Source organism: Coenobita brevimanus, chromosome 99 (genome assembly GCF_032717465.1).
Source record: "Coenobita brevimanus isolate Jiangsu-jjx chromosome 99, ASM3271746v2, whole genome shotgun sequence".
NCBI lineage: Eukaryota > Metazoa > Arthropoda > Malacostraca > Decapoda > Coenobitidae > Coenobita > Coenobita brevimanus.
The window spans coordinates 4,668,963-4,696,903 of NC_137052.1; the positions used below are offsets into that span (position 1 = coordinate 4,668,963).

The 27,941-nt window shown below is 40.3% G+C and overlaps 1 protein-coding gene across 1 annotated transcript in view; it reads left to right on the top strand.

Annotated features, from left to right (window-relative positions):
* LOC145414371 (muscle calcium channel subunit alpha-1-like) overlaps positions 1 to 27,941 on the top strand; it is a 1,622,725-nt gene that overhangs the window by 743,763 nt on the left and 851,021 nt on the right. Inside the window, exon 24 of the mRNA XM_080283905.1 lies at positions 847 to 1,013. Coding sequence (XP_080140031.1) covers positions 847 to 1,013 — 167 coding nt within the window. The remainder of the gene's footprint in view (positions 1 to 846; positions 1,014 to 27,941) is intronic.

Genomic DNA, 27,941 nt, shown 5'->3' on the forward strand with positions numbered 1-27,941 from the left:
TTGGCAACAACTGAGGTCAGTAGTACAAAGGTAAAGTATGCTAGTTGTAGCTAAAGGGTGGTGGTACTGATAGACAATATCAGCTGGAGCCTGCTTGCCTGCGGTTATTCAAAATTTACTAGAATCGCAAATGCGACGATCTGCCGTTATGTCCTTTTTGCCGAGCGTCGCAAACGAGACGATCCGTGTTTAAGGGGTTAAGAGGAGCCTGTGGAGTCACATGGAGAGACAGGCTGGCAAATGAGGATATAAAGGAGCATTGTGGTGTGGATGCGGATGTGATAGGAAGCGTTAGGAGGAATACACTGAGGTGGTTTGGCCATGTGGAGAGGATGGAGGGTGAGAGACTGACTAGATGGAGGGATGGGGTGGAGAGGTATATGAGAGAGGGGGGTGTGAGTTGGGAGCAGGGCAGTGAAATGGCGAGGGACAGGCGACATGGAGGCGATTTGTTTGTGGCCACCCTGAATGGGATTGTGGCATTTGGCAATAGATAGATAGATAGATAGATAGTGTTTGATAAGATTCATTTTTCAAGATATAAACATTGTTTAAATTATATTAATTATGGAATACTGTAGTGTTGGTTATTTTTGCCAAAGTGATATTATACTACAGTATAAGGTTGTAAAGTGGTTGTAATTGTGAAATGATTATATTGTACCCTTTCATGTAATTAGTTGTAACATTTTAATGGTTGTGTTTTCAGGCACAGTTTACTTGCCATCTTGTACATGTTTAGTAATGATTGAATTATGACTCGAGTTTCTTTTCAGATCCTGAATGAATTATGACTCGAGTTTCTTTTCAGATCCTGAATGAATTATGACTCGAGTTTCTTTTCAGATCCTGAACTACTTCGACTTCTTCTTCACATCAGTGTTTACTGTAGAGATCTTCTTGAAAGTTGTGGCATATGGTTTCATCTTGCACAAGGGTGCCTTCTTGCGATCTGCCTTCAACGGCCTTGATCTTTTGGTCGTTGCTGTTTCCCTCATCTCATTTTCTTTCAAGTGAGTTCACTTAAATTTTGTTTACTAACAGCATATTATGCATTTTATGAATTTTGTTATATCTGACTCAACTTCATATATACTTGATTTTTAAGGTCTGTTTTTATATATATGCTAATCTATACCCCAAGTTTATATTTAGATAATTTTGATCCTCTGTCTTTATTTAATTTTCTGTTTTATTTGGTGATGAACCCAGTTATAGATGCAGTATGTCAGTGTCTTCTTAGATTTACCCGACTTATTGTATATGAAAACCAATTTTTACTGAGGACAAGTGAAAGGTTTGTTATAAAAGGAATCTAGTGTCCCATATCTTTTAATAGAATGCTAGTGGTCAGTTTGGAACATATGGGATAGCAGTTAATGTCATATCCTCTCAAACTTCCTTTCACCCCTATCCCTCCTCACCTCCTTTCCATATCCTCTTTATTTTATGGTAATATTTTATGGCACAGATATTATTAGGCATAGTACTGTGTGTATGCTTATGTATGTTCATTATTATTATTTTTTTTTTCTTTTTACATTTTTTTTCAGAATTCAGGAAAAATTATTTCTAAATTGTATTTATTGTAGACAGATGAACAGGTCCGAGGCTTTAGAGTTGCCAGCTGAAGCAAAAATAATGGGTATATTGATCACTTTTAAGAAACTGTTCATGTATTAACTTTTGGCATACCAAGTCTGTTAGTTTTAAACACAAGTGATCAGTATCCAGTACCATAAAGGTAATTGCAGTAAATATATAGAGTAGATGGAAAAGGTACATGTTGATTTGAGACAGGAAGGTTCATAGAATCTGAAACAGGAAAGTGATGAGAATTTACAATAAATATCCAGTTCCTTTAATGTAATTATACCACAACAGCACCCTATCCCTGATGACTACATCTGTGGCTTGACCATCCAGTTTGGTACAGCAAAATCCCATCATAAGGAATGTGCAATTTAATATCTCATTTCAGATTGCTTACCACCGTTAACTTAAATGATGTATAGGGCAGTTCTTGTATTTCACTTCCCTCGCACCTACAGTAGCTTTCAAACTCTAATACGGTTTGTGGCAGTGATGATTGCTTCACTGTTGCCAGTATCCATCCTACACAATTTTCTACACTATTTGTATACAGTATTTATTTTTTATTTTTTTATTTTTTAAATAACAGAACAGAGGAAGGAAATACAAATTAATTTTTAAAAAATGATAACAATCCATACAAAGATTACTGGTGTCCTCCATTCTTAAAAATATAACAGTTTGACTTGAGCAGCTGTTGGTTGAAGTTCAGAGGGAAACAACTCTGAGGAAGCGAGTTCCAAAGAGATGCAATATGGCAGTGTAACATTCCAGTCATGAGCACTACCACATGTCCGTGTAGCACAGGGGAAGGCATGGGTAGGTGGCACAGTGGATGCAACTTTGTCTGAGCATTTACCATAAAAGTATCTGAAAACTAATGCAAGGGAGGCAACATTCCTTCTTACCTGAAGGGGAGGTAGATTATTTGTAATAGTAGGGTTACTAATAATTCTAACAGCATTGTTCTGAATTTTGTCTTGTTGTTGTAGTGCAACCCCTCCACATCATTTCCACAAGAGTGAGCAGTATTCCAGCTGAGAGCATACATGACTCTCATAAACTAAAGCCAAATGCTCCTCAGTGAAGAAGCTACGAACTCTGTACACTAATGCAAGTTTCTTTGAGGCAGTTTTGGCAAATGATCTAACATGAGAAGTCCAGCTGAGGGCATTGTTAAATGAAACACTGAGAATTTCAATACTTTTGGAGATAGGAATGTTAGTAACATTATAGGTAATATAGGAATCTGGCAATATCTGTCTATTAGTAAATTGTACATACAGTATTTGGTTTTACTAGCATAACGAGATTTTGGCGCCTGGTGGTTTAGTGGGTAATTATGGCACTCCAATCAGATCGAGCTGGTGAAAGTTTATATCCAAGGGGTAGTTGAGGTTTATTGCTCACATAATGCCACTCAGGGATGAGTGAGGCTTGTCACTCTCATCTTAAATGTCAGGACCAACTTGCCTGACCCTGGGCTCCTATGCTCTTTATGGGGCAACGTAGGATGGGATGATGGATGGACGGATGGTTACTAGCAATAAATGAGACAAGGTTACTTTGTCCCCATTCAGTGATCCTAGATAAGTCTTGAGTTATGGAGATGGCTGTAGAGTTGTGAGTTAGAGACATTAAACTTTGTGAATGGGTGTTTAAGTGTGAATGAACTGTGAAGTGTTGAGTCGTCTGCATATGAACGAATGGGATTATGGGTGACAGATAAGAGATCATTGATATGAATTGGGAATAGGGTTGGCGCTAGAACATTAACTGGATTAAAATTGGAATATACATTTACATTTACTCTTATCTTTCTGCCGCTGAGATATGAGAAAATCAGAGGAACAAAAGATGATAGCCCATAGCAAGAGAGTTTGGATAGCAGAGAATGGTGTCATGCTCTGCCAATAGCTTTAGAAATATCAGGGGCTACTGCATAAGTTTCTCCTTGTTGGTCAGTTGATTGATAGATGATGTGAGCTAGGAGATTGAGTATATCAGTGTTGGATATCAGAGGCTATAAAGCTTTAAGAGGGTTTTGGGAGGTAGAAAATGATGCAGTGAAGATAGTGGTACTTCTGTCTTAGCCTTCCCACCAGTGCATGAGAAAGTACAAGTTGAGTGGCAGGTTTGGCAAAGGACTCTCTTGTATATGGAGCATTCTGCATAGTATGTCACTGTAGGTAGAGTTGTTTGTGTATGCACCCTTTGAGGACTTAAAGTGGTGCATGAAAAGTTTCTAGGGTGCTGTTGATGTTTCAACCTCACGCTGATCTGGCCCTTAACCCAGTGGACTGAAAGAAACTAGCCACTCTAGCTGGGCTGTCCCAAAGATCTTTTGTTGAGGTAATATTGAAGGACTGTGGATGCTGAGATAGTGAGATGCTGAAGGTTATTGTGTTGTGGAATGGACGGCTGCATTACATTGTGGGCATAATACAAGATCTGTTCAGAAAGTATCTGCCCTTAGGCTCTAAAAAAATAAATAGCCAACCTGTTGAGCTCTCAAAATAGGCCATTTCTGACTTGAAACATGTAGCCCAGTGTTCTTTCACTGCCTGAAACATTTTTCAAAGTCTGTTTTTGGTATCTCCTGCAGGTTCTCCATCACATTCATCATAATCTCTTCTCTCATCTCGAATCAGGAACTCTTCTGCAGAGTTTTGAGCTTAGGGAATAACCAAAAGTTACATGGAACCATGTCTGGTGATTAGGGAGCCTGCCAAATCTACAAGATGTTGTGCTGATTCAAAAACTTCTGAATCAGATGAGAAGAATGGGCAGGGGCATTGTCATGATGCAGCTTCCAACTTGCTGATTTCCAAAGGCTTGGTCTCTTTCGCCGAGCTGCATCACGAAGTCGACGGATGATGTCAAGGTAGTAATGTTTGTTGGCAGTCTGACCTTCTGATGTGTACTTGTGATGCACGACACCACGGTAGTTAAAAAAAAAAAAAAATGACAACATGCAGGTGTCTTCCACCTTGATACGGATCTGTTGTGCTTTTTGTGCCCGATGCGACCCTGCATGCGTCCACTGGGGCAACTGTGCTTTGGTTTCTGGGTTGTACCCTTACACCCAAGTCTCTTCTCCAGTGATAACAGTCTTCAGAAAGTCTGGATCGCAATTTGCGCGTTCCAACATGTCTTGAGCAGTGTTCATCTGAGAGAAGAGATCATGGCAAATGCGACGAAGCACCTGCAGGAGATACTGAAAACCAACTTTGAAAAATGCTTCTGGCAGTGGAAAGAACACTGGGCAACATGTGTCACGTCAGAAAAGGCCTATTTCAAGGGGGACTAGTGTCCTGGCTCAACAAGTTAGCTACAGTAAAACCTCTACAATTCGGCATCCTTCAAGTTGGAAACTTCTACAACTCGGGAAGGCTCCAAAATATTCATTTAAAAAATCAAAATTCAAAATTCGCACGTGAGAGGAAGAGAGTCGACAAAAATCCCCCCAACTCGGTAAGATGCTGATTTGTACCGACATTCAGCAAGAGTAACCCGGCATCACGTGTGCATGGGGATGTAAACAAAGCCTGTTGTGCGCCACATGTGGGCCAGTTTGCCTTCGTCTGCTGCCCGTGTTGCATTCCCTCCTCACTCACTCTGCTTGTGACTAAGTGTTACGCATTCTTAAGTGGATTGTACCTGCAGAAGCTAACCATGGTGTCTCCCAGTGCTACCCCAGTGTTTAGTGAATAAGTTCTGTACAGTAATGTTTAGGTGTTTAGTGTTTAGTTCCCCAGTATAGTACAAGTCATAAATACAATACAGTATGGCCTTTATAGTGTTAATTGTGCTTTACATAGTGTACAGTGTCAAGTACAGTACAGTAAAGATGTGCCCAAAAGTGATCTTGAGCCCCCCTAACACCTCCAAAAACTACCAAAAGTCCTCCTCCATGCCTGCAATACACCCTACAACTGCGTGGAATCATGGTAAGGCAGCTTTTACTGTTTATTGTAAAAACGTTTAATTTTTTCCCTTTTTTTTCCATTTTTTCCTTTTTTGTGTGTGTGTGTGTGTGCTGGGGGGAATCTTTAAGTTCATTCCTACAACTCGGCAGATAGGCTAACTCGTCAAGGCTTGCATATGTATTATGCCGAGTTGTAGAGGTTTTACTGTATTTATTTTTTTGGAGCCTAAGGTCAGATACTTTCTGAACAGACCTCATAGATTGTGAGTTGTATTTTGTGTTAGTACTGAAGCGGGGAAGGATGATTGTTGCATTGCAGTCAGGCTACGTGTACTTGTCTCTGTTAGTACTGTGTGGTTCATGAGGGACTCTGCTTGGTTCTAGGTTCTGACTGACTGTGGTGGCTGTGTTTACGTATGTACTTGTGAAGTGTATTGTTGGGTGGAGGAGGAGGAGAAACTTGATGTATTTTGAGTAGTGTTGGTAGGTTGAATGAGTTTTTGTACAGTTGTGGTCTGGAGTGATGCAAGTTGTAATTTCATTGGTGGGATGGATCTTGAGCAGAAACTTTGGATTGTGTTAATTTATTGGGAATATTTTTGTTTCTTGATAATCAGTAGGTGATTTGTACTTGTGGTCATTGCACCTTGATTTTTTTTCCCCCTGTTTTATAGCAGTTAAGGTGGGGACTCAGCTAGGGTTTAAAATTCATTTTGTTAATGAGTTGTTTGTAGGCTGTTTTCAGAGATTCTCTCTACTGTCTGAAGGTAGTGCCCATGGACATTTTGAATGCATTTAGGGTGTAACAGTGTTTTGTTTATTACTGGCAGCTAATGCAGTATTGAAGGACCTCATTATATTGTGTTCCCCTCCCTCCTTTTTTTTTTTTTTTTTTTTTTTTTTTTTTTTTTTTAAATTAAATCCACCAGAGGAAAGGGGAGGCCAAGGATGAAATGGAAAAATGGAGTGGAGAGGTACGAGGTCTGTGCAGAGAGTATCTGACCTCAGGCTCTAAAAAAATAAATTGCTAACCTATTGAGCTAGGACATAATCCCCCTCAATGTAGGCCCCTTCTGACTTGACAAATGTAGCCCAGAGTTCTTTCCACTGTGTGAAACATTTTTCAAAGTTGGTTCTCAATGTCTTCCATAGGTGCTTTGTCACATTCATCGTGATCTCTTCTCTTGGATGGACATTGTTCAAGGCACGTCAGAGTGTGCAAATCGCGATCCAGACTTTCTGAAGGCTGTTATCACTGGAGAGTAGACTTGGTTGTATGGGTATGAACCAGAAACCAAAACAGTCATCCCAGTGGAAGCATGCAGGATTGCCTCATACAAAAGAAACACAATAGGTCCACAGCAAGGTGAAATACATTCGCATGTTACAGCTTTTTTGACTACCATGGTGTTGTGCATCACAAATATGCACAAGAAGGTCAGACACAGACATTACTGCCTTCACATTATCCATTGTCTTCATGATGCGGTTAGGCAGAGGAGACCAGACCTTTGGAGAGCGTGAAGTTGGAAGCTGCACCGTGACAACACCCCTGTCCATTCTTCTCTACTGATTCATGAATTTTTGGCCAAGCACAACATTCTGCAGGTTCGGCAGTCTCCCAACTCACCAGACATGGCTCTGTGTGACTTTTGGTTGTTCCCCAAGCTCAAAACCCTGATGTAGGTTCTTGATTTGAGACAAGTGAAGAGAGTATGACAAATGCAATGAAGCACCTGCAGGAGATACCGAAAACTGACTTTGAAAAATGTTTCAGTCAGTGGAAAGAATGTTGGGCTATATTTGTCAGGTCAGAAGGGGCCTACTTTGTAGGGGATTAGTGTTCTAGCTCAAAGGTTAGCCGTTTATTTTTTTAGAGCCTAAGGTTGGATACTTTCAGAAGACACCTCATATGTGAGAGAGGGGAGTATAAGTTGAGGACGAAGGCAGTGAAATGACAGTGAACTGGGCGACATTGAGGCAATTTGTTTTTGGCCACCTGTTATGGGATTTTGGCGTGTGGTTAAAGATAGGTAGTATTAATACTTGTAAAGCTGATTTTCCCAGTTCCTCGTATTTTCAGTACCAGTTGTATGAAAGAAGTAAAGGTGTTACGGAAAACATCAACAATATATAATGAATACTTATATTATTGTCTGTGAAAGAAAATTGGCTGTCATGCTGACCTTATTTTCCAATATAAAATAAGGTGGGATGACCCAGAATTAGGAGGAGGAAATTATTGAAATTGGAGAACATTCAACATAGCACCCAGTAAAATGGGCCATTTTCCCTTTAACACCAGTTTAGGCCCAGTAAATACATACATACTGTTATGCTAAGTATCAGAAAAACATGTAGGGATGGTTAGGTTAATAGAAAGTGATGAAAAGGGCACAATAAGAAAGAAACACATACCATATGGGTAACTGAGATGGGCTTGAGGTAAGGGGTCCTGAGACCAAGAGGGGGTAGTGAGTTAGTGGTCTCCACCACTTAGAATTAACTCCTTGAGTAGGGCCTCATCTCTGAATCCCTCAAAGCCATCAGAAACTACAAATTTTGCACCATCACTATTGTCAGAAACAAGCTCAGGTGCACGATAATGATGCCTTTGTAGCCGAAAAGTGCATGATAATGGCAGGAGTGCAGATTTTCATCTTGCAGTGGTAATGAAAACCACTATAATGAAGTGCAGTAACCAAGGAATCAATGCACATTCATTTTCTGTTTTGTACAGACTTTGATTAAACTGCAGTTCATGTACACAGGGAATGGCTTTGTACCTTATTAGATTCATCATATAACTTTCCTCAGTTGGCATTAGTTGACCATCAGAGGAAGACACCAATTATGCTCCCCAACAAGAACACTTGACTACAACTAACCTTTGCCTACTTACTGTACTGTGCCACAGCATTCACAAATTTTTGTATTTTATGTGTTATATAATGGAATTAATGTCCTTAGATTTGTACTGATAGGCCTACTTAGGAATGAGTCACAGGTAGTGGAATGTGCTCAGAACATATTAGCATTTAGATTATGTTGCTGTTACATGGACACCACCCTCACCAAGTGAATTGATAACTGTTGATAATTATGGACATTTTCTCATGGTGAAATAGGAAGGCAGGTGTACAGGTAATTTTGTACCAAAATTTGTGTCTGACTTTCCTCCATGCAAAAAAAGTGGTTCATTCAGACACTTATCAGGACGGGATTTTGCTGTGCAGTGTTATTGTTTAATAACATGGGATTACTAGTTTCAAACTGTGTTTCACTAATTTGCAGTTGTGCCTCTTAACTGTATATTTAATGTGTAATAATATTGTGCAGTATAACTATCATTTCCAGTAGTGCAAATATCTTAACACATTCAGTTTGTTGTTAACATATTAGACATCTTTCCTGTTTCACTTATTTGTTCTGCAATCCTGTATCAGTCCTGTGTTTAGAGTTTGGTTGAAGGTAGCAGCATTTATTAAACTTTCCATGGAGACACACCTTGTTCTGTCATTTTTTCAAGCATTTTCAGTCTGTGCTTGAACTTTTTCTATTGTACAGTATTTCCAATGCACTTTTAATTTACCACATTTTATATAGAGTGAAGATTTAATTTATTCTGCTGAAGTTTTTCTATAATGGCAGAAGAGTTTTATACCATATTGTCTCACCAGTACTTAGCAGTTTATAGAAATATTTTATAGAAATATATGCCCCTTTTTTGTTAGCTTTCCCCCCTATACATTCAAATGAATTTTAACTTCTTAGATGCTTGCCATATATTGTGATATTTTCCAAATCTTTCAAGGCGTCTGTAAGTAGAATTCTGACAGTTGAAATGCAAGGAACATTTTTGAAAATCAGAAACTAGATGCATAGTGCAAGATATCTATTTATTACAAAGAAACATAATTTACTTGATTTAGATGCATATAGCAAGGCAGCACAATATGTAAGTGTAGATATATTTTTTTTCTCTGTGTGTCTTCTCCTGGCTGTCAGTGTTTTTAGGTGATGGATTGCATTGTAGAGGTGGCAGCGGTATCTTGTGGTTGTCATCATGCACACTGCCGTTTGTTTGTTTTAGTTTAAAATCTATAAGCTCTCAGCTGTGTGTTTGTATGTAACCAGCAATGTGTTATGTGTCCATTTGTCAGTGATACTTGGAATGACTTCATTTATGGGCACTTGTCTTGATTCCTCTTGCCTTTTCATGCTCCTTATGTAGTTGTGTTAGTACTTTACTGTGTTTGCTTTTGTAATTATTATGATTTTTCTGTATAGTTTTATCCCATGTATGAGTATTAGGTTATCCATTCATCAGTTATTTCCATTTGTCTCTTGTTTCCTCAGAAAATACATTAAGTTGCTAGTACAGTATTACCTTTGATTAATGTTTACTCACTTTATGAACGTACTTTGTTAATCAATTATTACAAACTTACTTCTCACTTCTGCTTTGATCAGTAATGATTGTCAGTTGGGTGACAGTACCTAATGAAAATGTTCATTAGTGATGCCACTATCTTTCATGTACACTGACTACATTTTAAAGTTAAATATTTGCTGATTGTGCCTGCTGGTACCATGTAAGACAGAGATGATTATGTTTGCATATGACGTACATGGAGTAATCAGGGGCATGACTGAGTGAACAAGTGGTCACCATGGCCTGTGAGTGTGTGTGGCAGCAACACAATGAACTAACATGTGTTCTCCCTTCTCTTCCCTCCCCCGTACTGTGTGGCAGCCGCGACCTCACCACCAGGTATTTGTTACCCTCAGGTACCCCTCCCACCCTCCCATAGTTGCAATGGAGATGCCCTGCCTCCCCACCTTGAACATGTCTTGTCATAAAAATTTAATGCATTGTCCTTTCAGGAGAAAAGAAAACTTTCCTGTCAGAGGGCTAAACTTGCACCAGTCAGCATGCCTTAACTGCTCTCATATACACTGTAGATATTCAGTATTTTGACATGTGACTTCAAGTGAATGTGGCATAATGGCTTGATAGAGGTGGTTGATCAGTGAGCATGGAAAGGGGACACCTGGATGCCATGGACACTTGATGTCTCATGCAGCTTCATTCAGTATTAGTTTTTTTTTTTTTGCTTGAAGTACTGCTCAGCTTCATAGTATACACTCTTGTTAATTATATTGACTTACAGATAAATCAATGTACAATAACCATTAGGTATAATAGGGAGCTATGCTAGGTTGTTTATCTGATATGCTACTGATCATGTGTTTTAATAAATTCTAGAGGTTTAAAGCCAGGATTGCACCTAAGCCATTACTCAGTCACAGATTGGAAAAAAAAAACAAGAAAAAAAAGAATATGCTCAAGACTTATTACCAGTTGAAGTGGTAATTGAAAAGTTCATGTTATGTGTGGAGTATTCTATGGAAAAGTCTAGCTGAAGCCATTTATCTGCAGCTATTAGTTGCTGCAGTGTCACTTTGTTTCTTGAGTTTTTTTTCATTAACTGCACTTTCCTAAGTACAGTCGATAAGGTACTGTACTGCAAATATTTTGAAGGGAGCCTGTAAAGCAGAATGACTGTTGGAGGAAGATCTGGGTATAATTTAGCTTTGAAAATGGTAAACTGGTAGGTGGGGACTCTCACCATCCACTTACTCATTGTAGTGCTGCTCTCAGGTGGCTGCCCTTTCCTCACTTCCTTCCCTCTTTCCTCCTTTCCTCTTATGTCCTTCTTTCAGTCTTTTTTCCTCCCTCATCTGTTTGCAGGTGACTCTACACTGAGTGACAAGCCAAATGGTTTCCTGTACACCAGGAAACCATTTACTACGCTGGATGGTAACCTTATACTTAAACTGTGAAGCCTGGTGGTTTAGTGGGTAATTAAGGTGCTCCAACCAGATTAAGCTTGTGTCAGTTTACTGTATATCCAAAAGGTGGTTGGAGTTTATGGCCCATGGAATGCCACTCAGGGATCAGCGAGGCTGGTCACTCTCACCTTAACCAGCCCCATCCCGACGTTTTCTGGGCAGTGGTACGCCCCAGTCCCGACATGTTTGGACCTTTTTTTTTTTTTTGGCTCAAACATCCATTTTTGGTGAGAAACATCAAAAATTCATAGAGAAATCGCTCACCTGAGATTTAAAATACTCGATCTAGGTACAAGTACTTCCTTACCTAACTGGGTTTTCTAACAGGCTGGCACCAAAGAAAATGAGTTCTATGGGAGGGCAACTATTTTATCCACTCATAAACAGTATTTATTTATTTACTTGGTATGAATTTATATGTAGTACAAGAGTATATTGGTTTTCAAACAGTAATATAGGCATTATAAGCATTGTTTCACTCACTAACTCATCACCATTCATGACCTTTTTTTCCCACATTACCTGATCATCATTTCTGACTGTTTCTTCCTCTAATGCTATGTAAACTTTGTCCTCCACATTGTCATCGATTGGGGAATCACTCTGGCCCTGAATGTCTTTATTGGCCAGGTCACTGGTAACAGGTGAATTGCCGAGACAATGGTGTGCAAGGGGGGGGGGGAGGTTATGCGGTGTAAGGCATTGTCCCTGCTTGGCATCTTGTAGAGGAATAGAGGAAGGTGTCCCGTGTATACGTGCCAAAAATCACTTGCGAAAATTGAAAATTGTGCAAATCAGGGACCTTGCAATGTTGCCTTGTTAATTCACGTCGCCGAGACATGAGTGCATATCGTGCGGACGTTAATTTACGTCGCGGGGACGGCACGGGTTAAATGTCAGGACCAGCTTGCCTAGCCCCAGGCTACTATGCTTGTTGTGGGGCAACACAGGATTAGATGATGTATGTATGTGAATATGTGAAGTGTTTAGTATGCTGTAATTGAATTCCCTTTGAGTATGAAAGAATATGCATAAAGCCATTCCCGTCGCTTATTTTCAGTTACTTAGCATTCATTCATTCATCATCTAATCCTGTGTTGCCCCATGAGGGGCAGTAATTAAGTATTTCTTATTTCAGTATAGTTTGTAGTCTGTTATTAGCATGTCTTGCTTAGATTTCTGTACAGTAGGGTCTCAGATTTCACATGATTAAATTTGGACTGTTGAATTTTGACGTTACATCAAATATCTACAAAGTTGCAATTTTCATTACAGACTTATGATTTTCAACTGGCTGAAGCTAGAGTCTGCAGTTTGAAACAGATCAAGGGCCTCTTGGTTACCATCTGGAAGTACAGTCTGGCTACTTAGAGCAAAAAAAATTAAAAGCCGCCAGTCAAAATATAAACACTGGTCATAGTAAAAGATCGTCTTATGAAAAGACCATGGCCATGTTTGTCTGAACAGGCTATATACAGTAAACCCTAGAGGTACGATGGCTCTTTCTGTCCCAGTTCAGATTTACATTATGAAAGCTAGGAGCTGATTCATGTTACACTTATAGTTCTGTATTTGTATTTATGTCAGAATTTTGCCATTCAAAATCAATTAAGGAAAGGCAAAACATAGCATGAGCTGCATCATTAATGGCGTGTATTGCATCAGCCGTTATGTGGTCAGGAAAGCAGTCTCACGTGGTCGAAAATGCAGATGGTGATGCTCTAGTCCTGCCAAAACACATGAATAATAGGGTTGTTTATTGCACATTATTATGAGTGAGCAAGGGCAGTGAGCGAAGCGAGCAAGCATAGCAAAGCGATGTTTATGTTTAGTTGAGACATGAGCAGCACGACATGACCGGCCCGGCCCGGCCCAGTAGGACATAGCCTGACTGCAATGGTTTTCAGAGGCTAGTAACTTTTCTGCTATATGAGATAGAGAAGAGATTCTTTCAGCAGATGGTAAATGCTGTACATCCAATAAATTTTGTTTTTAGCTACATCAGAACATCAATACAATGGACTAATTGGGGCCCCAAGCCATTCGGAAAAAAGTGAATCTTCAATAAAAGTGACATCTGGACTTCCCTCCTGCTAACTCAGACTTTAAGTAGGAGACATTAGTCTGGATCACACCAACGGTTTTTCACCGTGACATCACCAACTGTTTTCACTATCTTTGCAGTACTGTACTGTATTATACATTCACTGCAATAATTAAATGGTATAATTTATATACAGTGAGTACCTTAGTTTAGCATTTGCTTTATTCTGGCCATACCACGCCAAACTCGATTATCGTCGTACTCACGATACAGCATTTGTTTATACGTAGATAGCAGTGTTCTTTCTGATTTGCAGCAGTATCCACTCATATTTACTTCTTAGTCCAAGTTATTCTGTCGTATAATACAATAAGCACCATTTTTTAGCCATATGGTATGTAACACACACAAGAAGATATTTTAATTCATGAAGAGCCTCATGACCACCATCCTCCTTCTCCCCACCAGTTCTTCTAACTCATGGCAGTATCCCATTTGCACCCCACCAGTTCCTTCTAACTCATGACAGTATCCCATTTCCCTCTTAACTTTTCTCAGATGCCACTATAAACAGTTTATTGCAAAACATTAAAATTTAAGCAGGGCTTTGACACAACAAAACTAAAAAGTATTAAAAATATTTTCTCATGTAACCATTCTGACTTAGTTGGCCCATCCAACTCTTCCCCCACCTTGCTGAGTGTTGATAATAATAATAATAATAATAATAATAACAATCTCCTCCTTTGTTTCTCAAAAGCGCCAGTTCTTCCTTTGGGAATTCACTAGCGCTTGACACACATGCATTATCCTTACAATTACAAGAATTGTAATAAAAGAGGTACAAGGTAGGGTAGTGGATGTTGGAGTGGTCCCGGTGAGAGAGGATAGTGTTTGGAAACGCCCTGTACTGTTGTTTGCAGATGATACTGTGTTGTTGAGTGAAGACGAATGAAAGCTGCAAGGCTTGGTGGATGAGTCTGGGAGAATGTGTAAGACGCGGAATCTAAAGGTGAATGTAGAGAAGAGTAAAGTGATGGTCTTTGAGAGAGGTGAAGTCAGTGACAGTACAGCGAGGTTGGATGGTGAGGAATTGGAAAATGTGAGTATGTTTAAGTACTTGGGTAGTGTGATGAGTAAGGATGGAGGTTTGGAGGGTGAAGTGCTTGAAAGGGTACAGCAGGGAAGAAAGGTTGCTGGTTCCTTGAAAGCAGTGATAAGAAACAGCGAAGTGAGCATGGAAGTGAAAAAGTTACTACATGACAGTACTGTATTGTGATACCAACTCTAACATATGGAAATGAAGCTTGAACGTTGATGGAAGGACACAAGTCAAGAGTGAGAGCAGTGGAAATGAGTTATTTAAGAGGAGCCTGTGGAGTCACATGGAGAGACAGGCTGACAAATGAGGATATAAAGCAGCATTGTGGTGTGGATGTGGATGTGATAGGAAGCGTTAGGAGGAATACACTGAGGTGGTTTGGCCATGTGGAGAGGATAGAGGGTGAAAGACTGACTAAGAGAGTGTATGTGAGTGAGGTGGAGGGGGGAAGAGGGAGGGGGAGGCCAAGGATGAGATGGAGGGATGGGGTGGAGAGGTATATGAGAGAGGGGGGTGTAAGTTGGGAGCGGGGCAGTGAAATGACGGGGGACAGGGCGACGTGGAGGTGATTTGTTTGTGGCCACTCCGAACGGGATTGAGGCATCTGGCAATAGATAGATAGATAGATAGATAGTTACATCTCTCATATATAATACAAGCTACATCATATATATATATATGAAAATGGCAATAATTAAACCCTATAATCATCCGTCATAGCACCTCTCTCCAGGTCATAGCATTTTGAAAAAAGAATGGCTTTCAGCTGTCTCTTAACCCCTACACCGCGGGCTTGTTTACCAATGACTTGCGTGTGCCGCGGGGTTATTTGGGCTCCGACAGACTCTCAAAAAATATTTGCCAAAAATCAGTTATTAGTCCTAGAATAATAAAATTACATATGCTTATGGCACATACCTTCAGCTTTCTCCTGGAATGATTGTTGAGCCTTCGTCGGTTACTGTAGGACTTGTGGAGACCTCTGAAGTAGGGTAACGAAGTCTCCACTTTACACTTCCCGACAACCCGTAATATGATTACCACAACCAGATACAAACACTATAAACACTATTCTACAGTTTTCAAGTAGTTTGGGATCCATACTAAAAAAAAAAAACACTGTGAAAGCAATGGAAATTACGAGCGCGTCTGATCGTCGCACTGTCACTAGTTCGCTCTTGGTACTCTGTCATTTATTATTCATAAAACCCCTCACACTTTATATTTCTATTACTATATAACACTTATATATATTTACAGTCTTTATCCATAAGTTTCCTTCAGTAGTATTAGTTTATTGTCACTGTAGGGATTCAATTTCTTTCAGTAAAATACGTAGCATTCACTTTCTCGTCCTGTATACTGGCATTGAGAGTGAATGTCACTTTCATCTTCACTCTCATAACTCATAGCATTCAGACATGCTAGAGTGAAACTTTCACTTTCATTACTCCTAGGGTATATACTCGTATTCTTATAATACTACTCATTTACATTTCTATTTACGTTCTCTATTTTATTGATGTTATTTACATTTCTATTTTATTTATGTTATTTACATTTCTATTTTATTTACACTGTGTTGTGCACTGTCACTTGAAATAACTTATAAAACTATTTTCCATTGTTCACGTATATTTACATTCATTACTTTCACTTGCTGTTTACACATTATTTACACATTGTTTACAATTCCACTTGCACTGTTTTACTCAATAGAAAGATCGTAGTCACTCTTTTATCAATTGTCAGCCCTTTACCTCTTTCCACACGAGGTTTAGTAGGGGGTAAAGGTCACAGGGCCATTTGCATGGGGGTGAAAAAAGGCCTTGAAGTCAGCAAGAAGAAACATACGTACCCTCGCTTCGGGAGATGAGAGTAAACTGATAACGGAGGGGCAGCGTGGAGGCTTGTTTAGGGGTTGTTCAGAGTTACCAATATTACTTCTTGAAACAGCTAAGTCTAGCACTGATATGATTGGCAGGAAATCTAGACAATACATTATAAATTTGGTAGTTCCAGGTGAATGTAAATATCACTTAGGCTTCTCCCTTCCCTCCTTACATGTATATTTATTACAAAAATAGATTAGAGGCCTACTTAGGAGATATATATTCAGAGCTACCAATGTTAGATCTTGAAACAGCTTTGTCTAGCACTGATATGATTGGCAGGAAATCTAGACAATACATTATAAATTAGGTAGTTCCAGGTGAATGTAAATATCACTTAGGCTTCTCCCTTCCCTCCTTACATGTATATTTATTACGAAAATAAATTATACGGCATATTTCAAGGGGAAAAAAACAGCGAAAATTAGCGAACGAGTGCACGTGAGGTGTTGTCAGGTGATAATTAGCCAAATCCAGGTGTATGGCACTCTCACTTACCTTATTTCTTTCTTGTATATATTATTTGGTATAAGAATAGGACATAGGGCTTATTTCAATGGATGAAATCAGTGAAAAATTCCAGGGAAGATTTACTTAGCGTAGCACGGCCGGGCAGGCGAGAGGATAGGGTAATGGAGGGGGGGTAGGGAGGGGAGTCAAGAACGGGGAGAAATGGCTAAATTGTCAACAATGGATGGGAGTACAGATGAGATTAGGAGTGCTGACTAGTGTTGGACATTGGCAGTACTGATAGATGATACAAGCCCCCACTTGGAAGCCCGGGTGAATTCAAAATAACACAGAATCACAAAAGCGATGCCCCGCGGTATGAGCCCTTGCTCCCAAGCGTCACGAAAGTGACGCGCCGCGGTTAAGGGGTTAAAGGATTCAGCAGAAGAGAGTTGTCTTATGGACAATGGCAATCTGTTATATAAGCTAGGGGCTCTATACACAAAAGAACGATCAGAGAAAGATGACTGGTGAATGGCTCCAGGCTCATTAAGACGCAAGGAAACATCTTCACTGCGTAACATTACACCCGGGCATGCCGATGGAAGTTTTAATAATTCAGCAAGATACTTCGGTTCACCAGACTTAAGAACTTTGAATTTAATAACACACAGTTTAAATTCAGTTCTAGCCTTTACTGGTAACCAATGCAACTCAATCAGGAACAGGGTAGTCGAGGTTCTCAGGGGGAGACCAAAGATAAGCCGTCCTGCCCTGTTCAACACAGACTGAACTTTTGTTAGTATATTATTTGGAAGACCAACCCACAGTGATTTACGATAATCAACACGAGACAAGACCACTGCATGGACCAATGTTAAGAGGCACCGTCTATTCAGGAATTTTCTCACAGAGTTCAGATTTCTGATATGCAAGTTACACCTTCTGACAACCTGATTAAAATATTCTTTGTAATTTAATTTTGAATTAAACACCCAGATTTTGAACAGGACTGACTGGATGAAGCTGTGACACACCAATATTCAAAGCCAGGACATTATCAGAGTCATCACCCCTTCTGTTTCCTCTGATGATGGTGACCCCAGTTTTACCATCATTCAGCTTAAGTTTCCTTTTAGCCATCAAAATCTTAATATCAGACATTAGAGATTCAAGCTTTGTCTTAGTATCGTTGATATCTGACATCTTAACATACAGCTGGGTGTCGTCAGCATAAAAATGATAGGACACATCGTGAGCATCAAGTAAAGGCGATAAACTACTTGTGTAGATAGTAAATAGAATTGGACCCAAAACTGATCCTTGAGGGACTCCAAATAGAAGGGGAGCGGAATCAGAGCTAGTGTAATCAGCAACCACTCTCTGAGATCTATCCAACAGATATGACTTAGGGAGCAAAAGGGCACCATCACTATCTATCTATTTATCTGTAGCCCGACGCCCTAATCCCGCAAAGGGTGGCCACAGACAAAACGCCTCAAAGTCACGCTGTCACCCACCATTTGACTACCCTCCCCCCAACTCACTTCCCCCTCCCTCATATACCTCTCAAAATCCATCCCTCCACCTCATCCTCGGTCTACCCCTCCCTCTCCTTCCCCCCACCTCACCTACATACACCCTCTTAGTCAGTCTTTCATTCTCCATTCTCTCCACATGTCCAAACTACCTCAGTGTATTTCTCTTCTCAACCACATCCACATCCACCCCACAACGTTCCTTCACTTCTTCATTCGTCAACCTGTCCCTCCAAGTCACTCCACATGCTCCTCTCAAGTAACTCAACTCCACTGCTCTCACTCTTGACTTGTTCCCCTCTTGCAAGGTCCATGCCTCGCTTCCATATGTCAGGGTAGGGATCACAATACTATTATGCAGTGACTTCTAAACTTCCATACTCACCTCCCTATTTCTCATCACAGCTTTCAGTGAACCAACAACCTTCCTTCCCTGCTGTACCTTTTCACGCACTTCATCCCCCAACATTCCATCCTTACTCATCACACTACCCAAGTACTTGAATGCACTCACATTCTCCATATCCTCACCATCCAACCTCACTTTACATTCTATGACTTCATTCCTCTCAAACACCATAACTTTACTCTTGTTTACATTAACTTTCAGATTCCTCTTCCTACATACTGTCCCAAATTCATTCACCAAACCTTGCAACTCCCATTAATCTTCACTCAGCAATACTGTATCATCAGCAAACAGCAACACCGGAATCTTCCAAATCTCACCCTCATTCATTAGAGCTACCCCCACATCCACTGCCCTACCTTGCACCTCCTTTACAACCCCATCCATATATATATTAAACAGCCATGGAGACATCACACAACCCTGTTTCAGTCCCACATTGAGATCAAACTCACTCAGCTCACCATCCACTCGCACCGTAGCCCTAGCTCCTTCGTACATACTCTTCACAGCACTCAACAATTTCCCCTCCACTCCATATATTCTTAATACCTTCCACATACCTTGCCTATCTATTCTGTTATAAGCTATCACGAACGTCATAAAAATACAGATCATCCAACAATAGTTTATGATCTACTGTATCAAAAGCTGCAGATAGATCCAACAGAACTAGGAGAGAGGACATCCCACTACAAGTGTTTACCACCAAGTCACCATGAATCCTTGTTAGTGCAATTTCAGTTGAATGGTATTTTCTGTATGCTGATTGAACAACAGGAGCAACTCTGTTATGTTCCTGTAATGATACGAGTTGATTGAGTATGGTCCACTCAGTAATCTTGGATAAAAGAGACAGGTTTTAAGATGGGACGATAATTTGTCATGCCCTCGACATCAAGGCCAGGTGTCTTAATTAGGGGCCTAGGCAAAGCATGCTTCTCAGACTGATCAAAATTACTTTCTAAGAAGCATCTATTAATTATGTTGCACATAAATTCTGCAATGTGCTCATACACATCAGGCAGTTGTGACATGTTACACGGATCGAGTGTGCGAAATGTTTTATAAAGTTCTCTGATGTAACATTTGACTTTGTTTACATCCAGCGGATGTAATGTTGAAAGCAGCAATACATCAAGTGAGTGGATGGTGAGTGCCCCCACCTACCACTTGAAGCATTTATGCATCATTTAAAAATACTTTTGTAATGCATCATTTAAAAATACTTTTTTTAAAAATTCACCATAAATCGCATTTACACATCATAACAAAGAGGTTAAAGCATGGCGTCACGGAATGGTTGCTCTATGCATGGCAGGTACTGCACAGCTGGTCTGATTCATGGCTCTGTCTTTTTATTACTTGATTCTTGGCAAATACTTTTCTGCAGCAAGGTATAAAGTTTTTGGTTTTTGCCTAACTTCAAGTTGTCATTTTGGCTTTTCATTTTTTGAACATACTACAATAAAGTACAACTATTCAGCTTTAAAATGACACCAAAACCAACTTTCCATCATGAAAGCTATATTTACACAGACTGATAAAGTAAAAGATCGCCAAGCGAATATGCAGCCAAGAATCATAAAAAATCGTGCATCTTTTTTCTTTCGCTTTAATATACAGTAACATGCAAAAACTGCCATAAACTATATATCATTATAAAGTTAATTTTATTGTACTTTTGCCTGGTTTAAACCATTTTTATGTTTATATATATATATATATATATTTTTTTTTTTTCCCAAAAAATTTTTCTGCAGCAAGGTATAAAATTTTTAGTTTTCAACTAACTTCAACTTGTCATTTTATTTATTTTTTTCCCCCTTTTTGAACATACTACAACAAGTACAACCTTTCAGCATCAAAATAACACCACAACCAGCATCCTGTCATAAAAAGTGTAATTACAATAACCGATCAAAGAAAAAATTGCAAAGCAAAGCAGTCGAGAATCATAAAAAAATTGTGCTTCTTTTTCCTTTTGCTTTACTGTGCAATAAAATTAAGAAATAACAATAGTCTATATATCACTGTAAAGGTAATTTATTGTAGTTTTGCATGGTTTAAACCAGATTTATGTACCTTTAGTTTCTTTTTTTTCCAAATTTTCTATGGCAAGGTATAAAATTTTTTATTTCCTCCTAACTTCAAAATGTCATTTTGACTTTTCATTTTCTTTGTTTTTCTTTCTTGAATATACTACAATAAAGTACAACTATGCAGCTTTAACATGAAATCAAAACCAACATTCTGTCATGAAAAGTGCATTTACACAGGATGGTCAAAGAAAAATATTGCAGAGCAAAGATGTGGGTCAACGCGAGAGTGGCTGACTCTTGCACTGACATAATCTGCATGGCCCAGAAACCTGATAGGGCTAATACAAATTCAAGACACCAGTAATTAATCACATGGTACACGGCACAAATGGTACAAGCTACACCTCCAGTTCAGTCCATGATTCAGCTCCTGCCAGTGAATACAATCAGGAGGATGATTCACTGTTCATTGATGATGACCTTGAAGATAATGGGGTAATGATTCTGAAGGATTTGCTCTGAAGGATCCTTCACCAGGAGCTGAATATAGATAAACACTCGTGGATCACAATCCACTCACTTGATGTATTGCTGCTCTCGGGTGTATGCCCATTCCTCTCTTCCATCCTTCTTTCCTTCCATCCTCTTCTGTCTTTCTATCCTTCATTCTTTCCTTGTCCTTCTGCCTACGGGTGACTTTACACTCCCTCTTCTGTCTTTCTTTCCTTCATTCTTTCCTTTTCCTTCTGCCTGTGGGTGACTACACTGAGTGACAAGCCAAATGGTTTCCTGTACACCAGGAAACCATTTACTATGCTGGGTGGTAACCATATAACCAAATTTTGGCACCTGGTGGTTTGGTGGGTAATTATTGCGCTCCAGTCGGATTGAGCCGGTGAAGGTTTATATCCAAGGGGTGGTTGGGGTTGATTGCTCATGCAGTGCCACTCAGGGATGAGTGAGGCTGGTCACTTTCATCTTAAATGTCGAGACCAACTGCCTAGCTCCGGGCTCCTACGCTCCTCATGGGGCAATGTAGGATTGGATGATGGATGGATGGATGGATAATTGCATCATCGGAATCACTGAGGTTGGATTTTAAATGATGTGGAAATGCATCATTGGTATCTCAGAGGGTTAATATTAATACTGTATTAGGCTCCTATGCTCCACATGGAGCAATGTAGGATTGGATGATGATAGATAAATAGATAGATTAATATTAATATTAACATAGACTACTTTTCTGATTTTTAGCATTTAGATAATACTTTATTGGTACAACTTAATTTTAAACACTTGAAACACTTTACTGTACACTTATCTGGGAAACATATGTGCTGGAAGTGGGGCTGGAGCTAGCTCTGTGGCTAGAGTGAGGAGTGGTTGCAGGAAGTTTAGGGAGCTGTTGCCTCTCCTGACACTGAGAGGGCTCTCCCTTCTTGCTAAGGGATCTTTGTATGCAGCATGTTAGGAGTGTAATGCTGTATGGTAGTGAGACTTTGGCAGCAAAGGAAGAGGATATTCACAGGCTCAAACATACAGAAATGACAATGATTAGGTGGATGTGCAGTGTGTTCCTGAGCGTGAGGCCTGGAGGGGGGGGGGGCAAGGTTTACAATGGAAGAATTGAGGGGTTGGATGGGACTGGAGTGTATTGGTGTTATGATGACGAGAGGTAGATTGAGGTGGTTTAGGCATATGAAGAGGTTGGGGGATGATATTTGGGTGCAGAAAGTGAGAAGTGTTAATGTTAGGGGTAGGATTGCGAGAGGTAGACTGAAAAAGGCCTGGGACGAGGTCATTGAGTGTGACCTCAGGGATAAAGAACTAAGTAGGGAAACTGACAGAGATCGAGCAGCATGGAGAGCTGCCATTAGGTGACCAAGGCTGATGCATGCAAGCATGTTGGAGCCTTCAAAAACGAATGAACGAACGAACACTTCATACGCTATATTATTTACGGTCTTACAAACTAAAGATGTTCCCTTTGTATGCAGTAAAAGCTTGATATAACAGAATAATTCAGCCAACCCCTATTCCATTTTATCGGATATTCTACTTTTTCAAGCTTCTGTTCCAAAACCATAGATGGAACGGAATTCTCTGGAAATTTGCGATTTTTCCTATATTTCTTCCATAACTCGTGACCTGAAGCCTATACACAGTTGCTACTAAATAGCTTCTTTTGCTACACACAGACATGCTGCTTATGCTAGTCATAATAATACACACAGAGCAGTCAGAACCCACAATAATAATAATAATAATAATAATAATAATAATAATACAGTAATAATAAATAAATAAAACTGTAAAAAACTCACCTCCAAATGGGGGGATATGACTTGTGCATCATAATTTTTCCACAGCCACAGACAAACCGTCTTGTTTCCGTTATGGAAACCCGATGCCTTGTGACATGACGGAAAACTTCCGGTATGTTGCGAGTACTTTACGAAAAAAAGTTGTTCCATTTTCTCAAGCTTCCGTTTTATCCTGTGTTCGTTATATCAAGCTTTTACTGTATTTCACTTATCACTCGTCACCCTTGAGCAGCATGTCAGGGACTTCTGGAGAAATGATATGGGTCAGAATGAGGTAGAGAGCAGGGGGACAACAGTAATGCTGTCAGCCCGCCACCAACCTACACATGAACACACAAACCGTGTGGACAGTACAGCTGCTCTGAACTGAGGTCAGGCAGTCCGGGCTGCTTCTGCTTTTATCAGAGTTTTTCCAGTATAGAAGAATTTAGTTTCGTCGGCTCCGTGACTCTGATAAAAACAAATTCCAGTCTACTGAAGTCTGTTGTAGTGAGGTTTTTCTGTATATACTTACTCATGAGACCAAAGAAACCCCTTGGAATCCCAGCTTTCCAAGGGAATGTACTGAGGGCATCTATTGACATGCTTCACTATGAAATCAATTTTAAAAAGATTTCCTGTTCTAACACCATGTTTTCTCTCATGAATTCTGACAATTAAATATCGGATATTACGCTCATAATTTTACATGATCGTTTTTCTATGTTTAGGGGGTGAAATCAGCACCGCGTGTGTGTGTGTGTGTGCATGAGAGAGAGAGGGAGAGAGAGAGAGAGAGAGAGAGAGAGAAGAAAGCATGAGAAAGTAAGTATTTTAGCTCTGTTATTCTTCTTTTATTGTTCAACTACATCACCAGATATGTTGAAAGTTTACTATCTATCTATCTATTGCCAGATGCCTCAATCCCGTATAGGGAAGCTACAAGCAAATCACCTCCACGTCACCCTGTCCAGTGCCTTTTTTTTTTTTTTTTTTTTGTCCGACTCTGGGCATAGGCTTCACAGCCTGCTATCAAGGCCCAGCAGTCCTCCTTAATACCACACACCTCTACATGTCACCACTTCGCCGCTAACACACACTGTCCATATTGAATACATGCTAGGGCTGTCTCATACAGGACTGGTGTATTGGTATTAGCGGGGGTATTTTTACGACATGTCGATGGGTCTTCTGGTGGATCAGTAAAGCCTGATTTAATGAAATTCAAATCCTTAAACTGTTCCCTGCCCCAGCCGGGAGTCGAACCTGGGTCCGTTAGGACTGCAGGCCACCTCTCTACCGATTGAGCCACCGCCTCCCAGTTCACACTCCCATCTCTTATATACCTCTCAATTCCATCCCTCCATCTCATCCTTGGCCTTCCCCCTCCCTCTCCTCCCCTCCACCTCACTTGCATACATTCTCCTTGTTGGTCTCTTGCTCTCCATCCTCTTCACATGGCCAAACCACCTCAATGTATTTTTCCTAATGCGTTCTATCACATCCACACCACAACACTCCTTCACTTCCTCATGTGTCAGTCTGTCTCTCCACATAACTCCACATGCTTCTCTCAAATAACTCATTTCAGTTGCTGTCACTCTTGACCTGCTTCCCTCCAACTAGGTCCAAGCTTCACTTCAATACATTAGGTTTGGTATCACAATACTGTCATTCAGTGACATTTACTTCCATGCTGACTTCCTATTCCTTATCACTATTTTCAAGGAACCAGCAACCTTTCTTCCCTGTTGTACCTTTTCAAGCACTTCACCCTTTAAACTTCGATCCTTACTCATCACACTACCCAAGTACTTAAATGCACTCACATTTTCCATTTCCTCCACATCCAGCCTCGTTGTACATTCATTTAATTCATTTCTCTTGAAGACCATAACTTTACTATTCCATATATTCTTCTTTAGATTCCGTTTCTTACACTCATGCCCAAACACATCCACCAAACCTTGCAGTTCCCCTTTGTCTTCACCTAACAACACAGTATCATTTGCAAACAGCAGTATAGGGAGTTTCCAAACTTTGCCCTCTCTCATTAGAGTCACTCAAACATCCACTGCCCTACCTTGTACTTGTATCTCTTTTATATCCCCATCCGTGTACAGATTGAGCAACCATGGGGACATGACACATCCCTGTTTCAATCCAACGTTCAAATAGAAAAATTCACTCAGTTCACTATCCACATGCATTGCAGCCTTAGCACCCTCATGCATACTCTTCACGGCCTTCAACAACTTCCCATCTACTCCATATAGGCCTATTCTTAATACTTTCCACAGTCCTTGTCTACCCACCCTGTCATATGCTTTCTCCAAATCCATGAAGGCAGCATGCAACTTCTTTCCCTTCTCTGGGAACTTTTCCACTAAAGACCAAAGAATGAATATCTGATCTACACAACCTCTCCCTTTCCTAAAACCTCCCTGTTCTTCTCCAACTAATTCCTTTGTTATTTCCCTAACCCAGTGAATAAGTATCCTGCCAGATACTTTTCCCATTACACTAAGAAGACAAATGCTCCTATGATTACCATGCACTTCATTTTCCCCTTTTCTTTTATACAGGAGTACAGGGCCCGGATGCACAAACGGCCTTAAGGCTACACACGGCCTTAAGTCGGGTAGTTTAAGGCCGTAGGTCGCTAAGGCCCATGCACGAAGCACTTACAGGAGGGTAAGCCTCGGTAAGGCCGCCTCAGCCGCTGAGGCTGGGTCGGAGCAGCCTTACTGTATTGAGACCCGTAAATAAAGTAACTCCGATTTGATATTCTCTATAGCACAAACCGGACCAAACTTGATATTGTTTATCTCGGTATGGAGTTGATGGTTGCCTGTGAACTAGATCGTGCTTTGAGAAGGGAATGGAGGTTTCCTGGATCCACTGAACCCCAATAACACAAATGATGAACATGCATTGAGACAATATTGCCTCCCCAGGAGCAAATTCCTTCGTTTAACAGAACTCGAGCCTCATGCTGGGAGTGTCACGCTACGAGTACACTCCCATGCCATTCTTGCCTACGCAACAATTTTTGGCAACCCAGGGGAATTTTCAGAGTGTTGTTGGAGAGTGGTATTCATCAGTCAACAAGTATATCCAAAGTGATATCACGTGTGACAGATGCTTTATACAGGAATTGACAGAAAAATTAAGATGCCCAGTGCTTTGCTGAGAAGAACAGACTAGAGGGTTTCCACAGAATAAATAATTTTTCTAAAGTGCTTGGGTCCCCCATGAGAAGGGAGGGAAAGAACACATCCCCAGTATCCCTGCTTTTAAAGGGCAACTAAGGACGAACCTTTTTGTCTTCAGTCCTTCATTCCTAACTGTCCTCTTCTGTCTTCTGTCCTACCCCCTTTTCTTGATGTTTGCATGTTTCTTATGGTTTTTATTTTCCCTCTACGTCTGCTTTGCCATGCAGCCATATTATGGGTTGGTGATAATTCTTCATTGTTAACTTCCTAAAGTGCTTGGAGCAATGGATAGAACTCTCATACCAATTAAGGCCCCAGATCACAAAGAACATGTATTTGTCAGTTGCAATGGGTTCCATTCACTGGACGTGCAAGTTGTGACAGCAACAAAATGATACTGAGCTGTAAATACAGATATCCTGGCAGCAATCACGCTGCCTATATCTGGGCTAATTCTATCCTCCACCAGAGATGTGAACCAAGGTGTCTGTGGCGACAGTTTTCTGCTAGGTAACTGTGGTTGCTGATTACTTTGTGTGAAGTTAAACAATGGTTAGGTAAAACATGGCAAACTTAATAAGTTCCCTTTCATATTGCTGTTTTGTTTCTTTGCTCCTAAACCCTCCCATCTTACTGATGTTTTAAAGGTTGAGTGGGTGTAATGCTGGAGTGCTTTTCATTGCACCCTACATTGTTTTCAATTAATTACTGGTACTTCACTTGCTTATCCTTGACTGTTGTGTTAATGTTACCGGCATTCTGTGAAGATAAGGTATTGTATAGATCGCCCAGGTATTCGACAGAATGTCTAGCATTTTTTGGCAAGGTATGAATAAGCTTATTTCATTCTGACTTTATACATTTTACCTTGGGATTTTAGTAGAATGCCTAGGTATTCTGTAGAATATCTTGCATTTTTATGACAAAGTATAATAAACAACAGAAGGTTAAGCTGGGATAATCAAGGTTAAGTTAGGTTAGGCTAGGTTAGGTTAGGCTAATTTACTGTAGAAGAGCGCTGTGTTAGGCGCTTACCTAAATTAACCTAACCTAACCTACCTATATCGAATTTGAACGTAGCCTAGACTATCCCAGCCTAACCTAACCGCAGTCTAAATTAGCCTAACATACTGAAATAACTGATTTCACATTTGCCGGCTTGCTACAGTTTGGTCGTTTCTCACTTTGCTTAAAACAAACACGGTAATCTACAGAATACCAAGGAAATGTGTACAGATGATTTTCTTAGACCTTGTCTTGAAATTTTAGCATTACATACTTTACCTAGGCATTCTATGTGACGAGTTTCCCCACATTGCCGGTAACATAAACAATCGCTCTCGCCTCTCACCCCCAGCTGATTCATAAAGCTCTGTGATTGGCCCAGTGTTTCTGTGTTCTGCCGTCTGATTGGTCGGAAGAGTCTCAGCTGACGCACGAGATTTCCCCCAAAACATTCCCTACAGTTAAGGCTAGCCTTAGCTAAAGCCAATGCACGAAACTTAAGTCAGCCTTAAGACAAGGTAAGGGGTCGTCGAGCATGGGCCTTAGAGGCAGCCGTAGGGC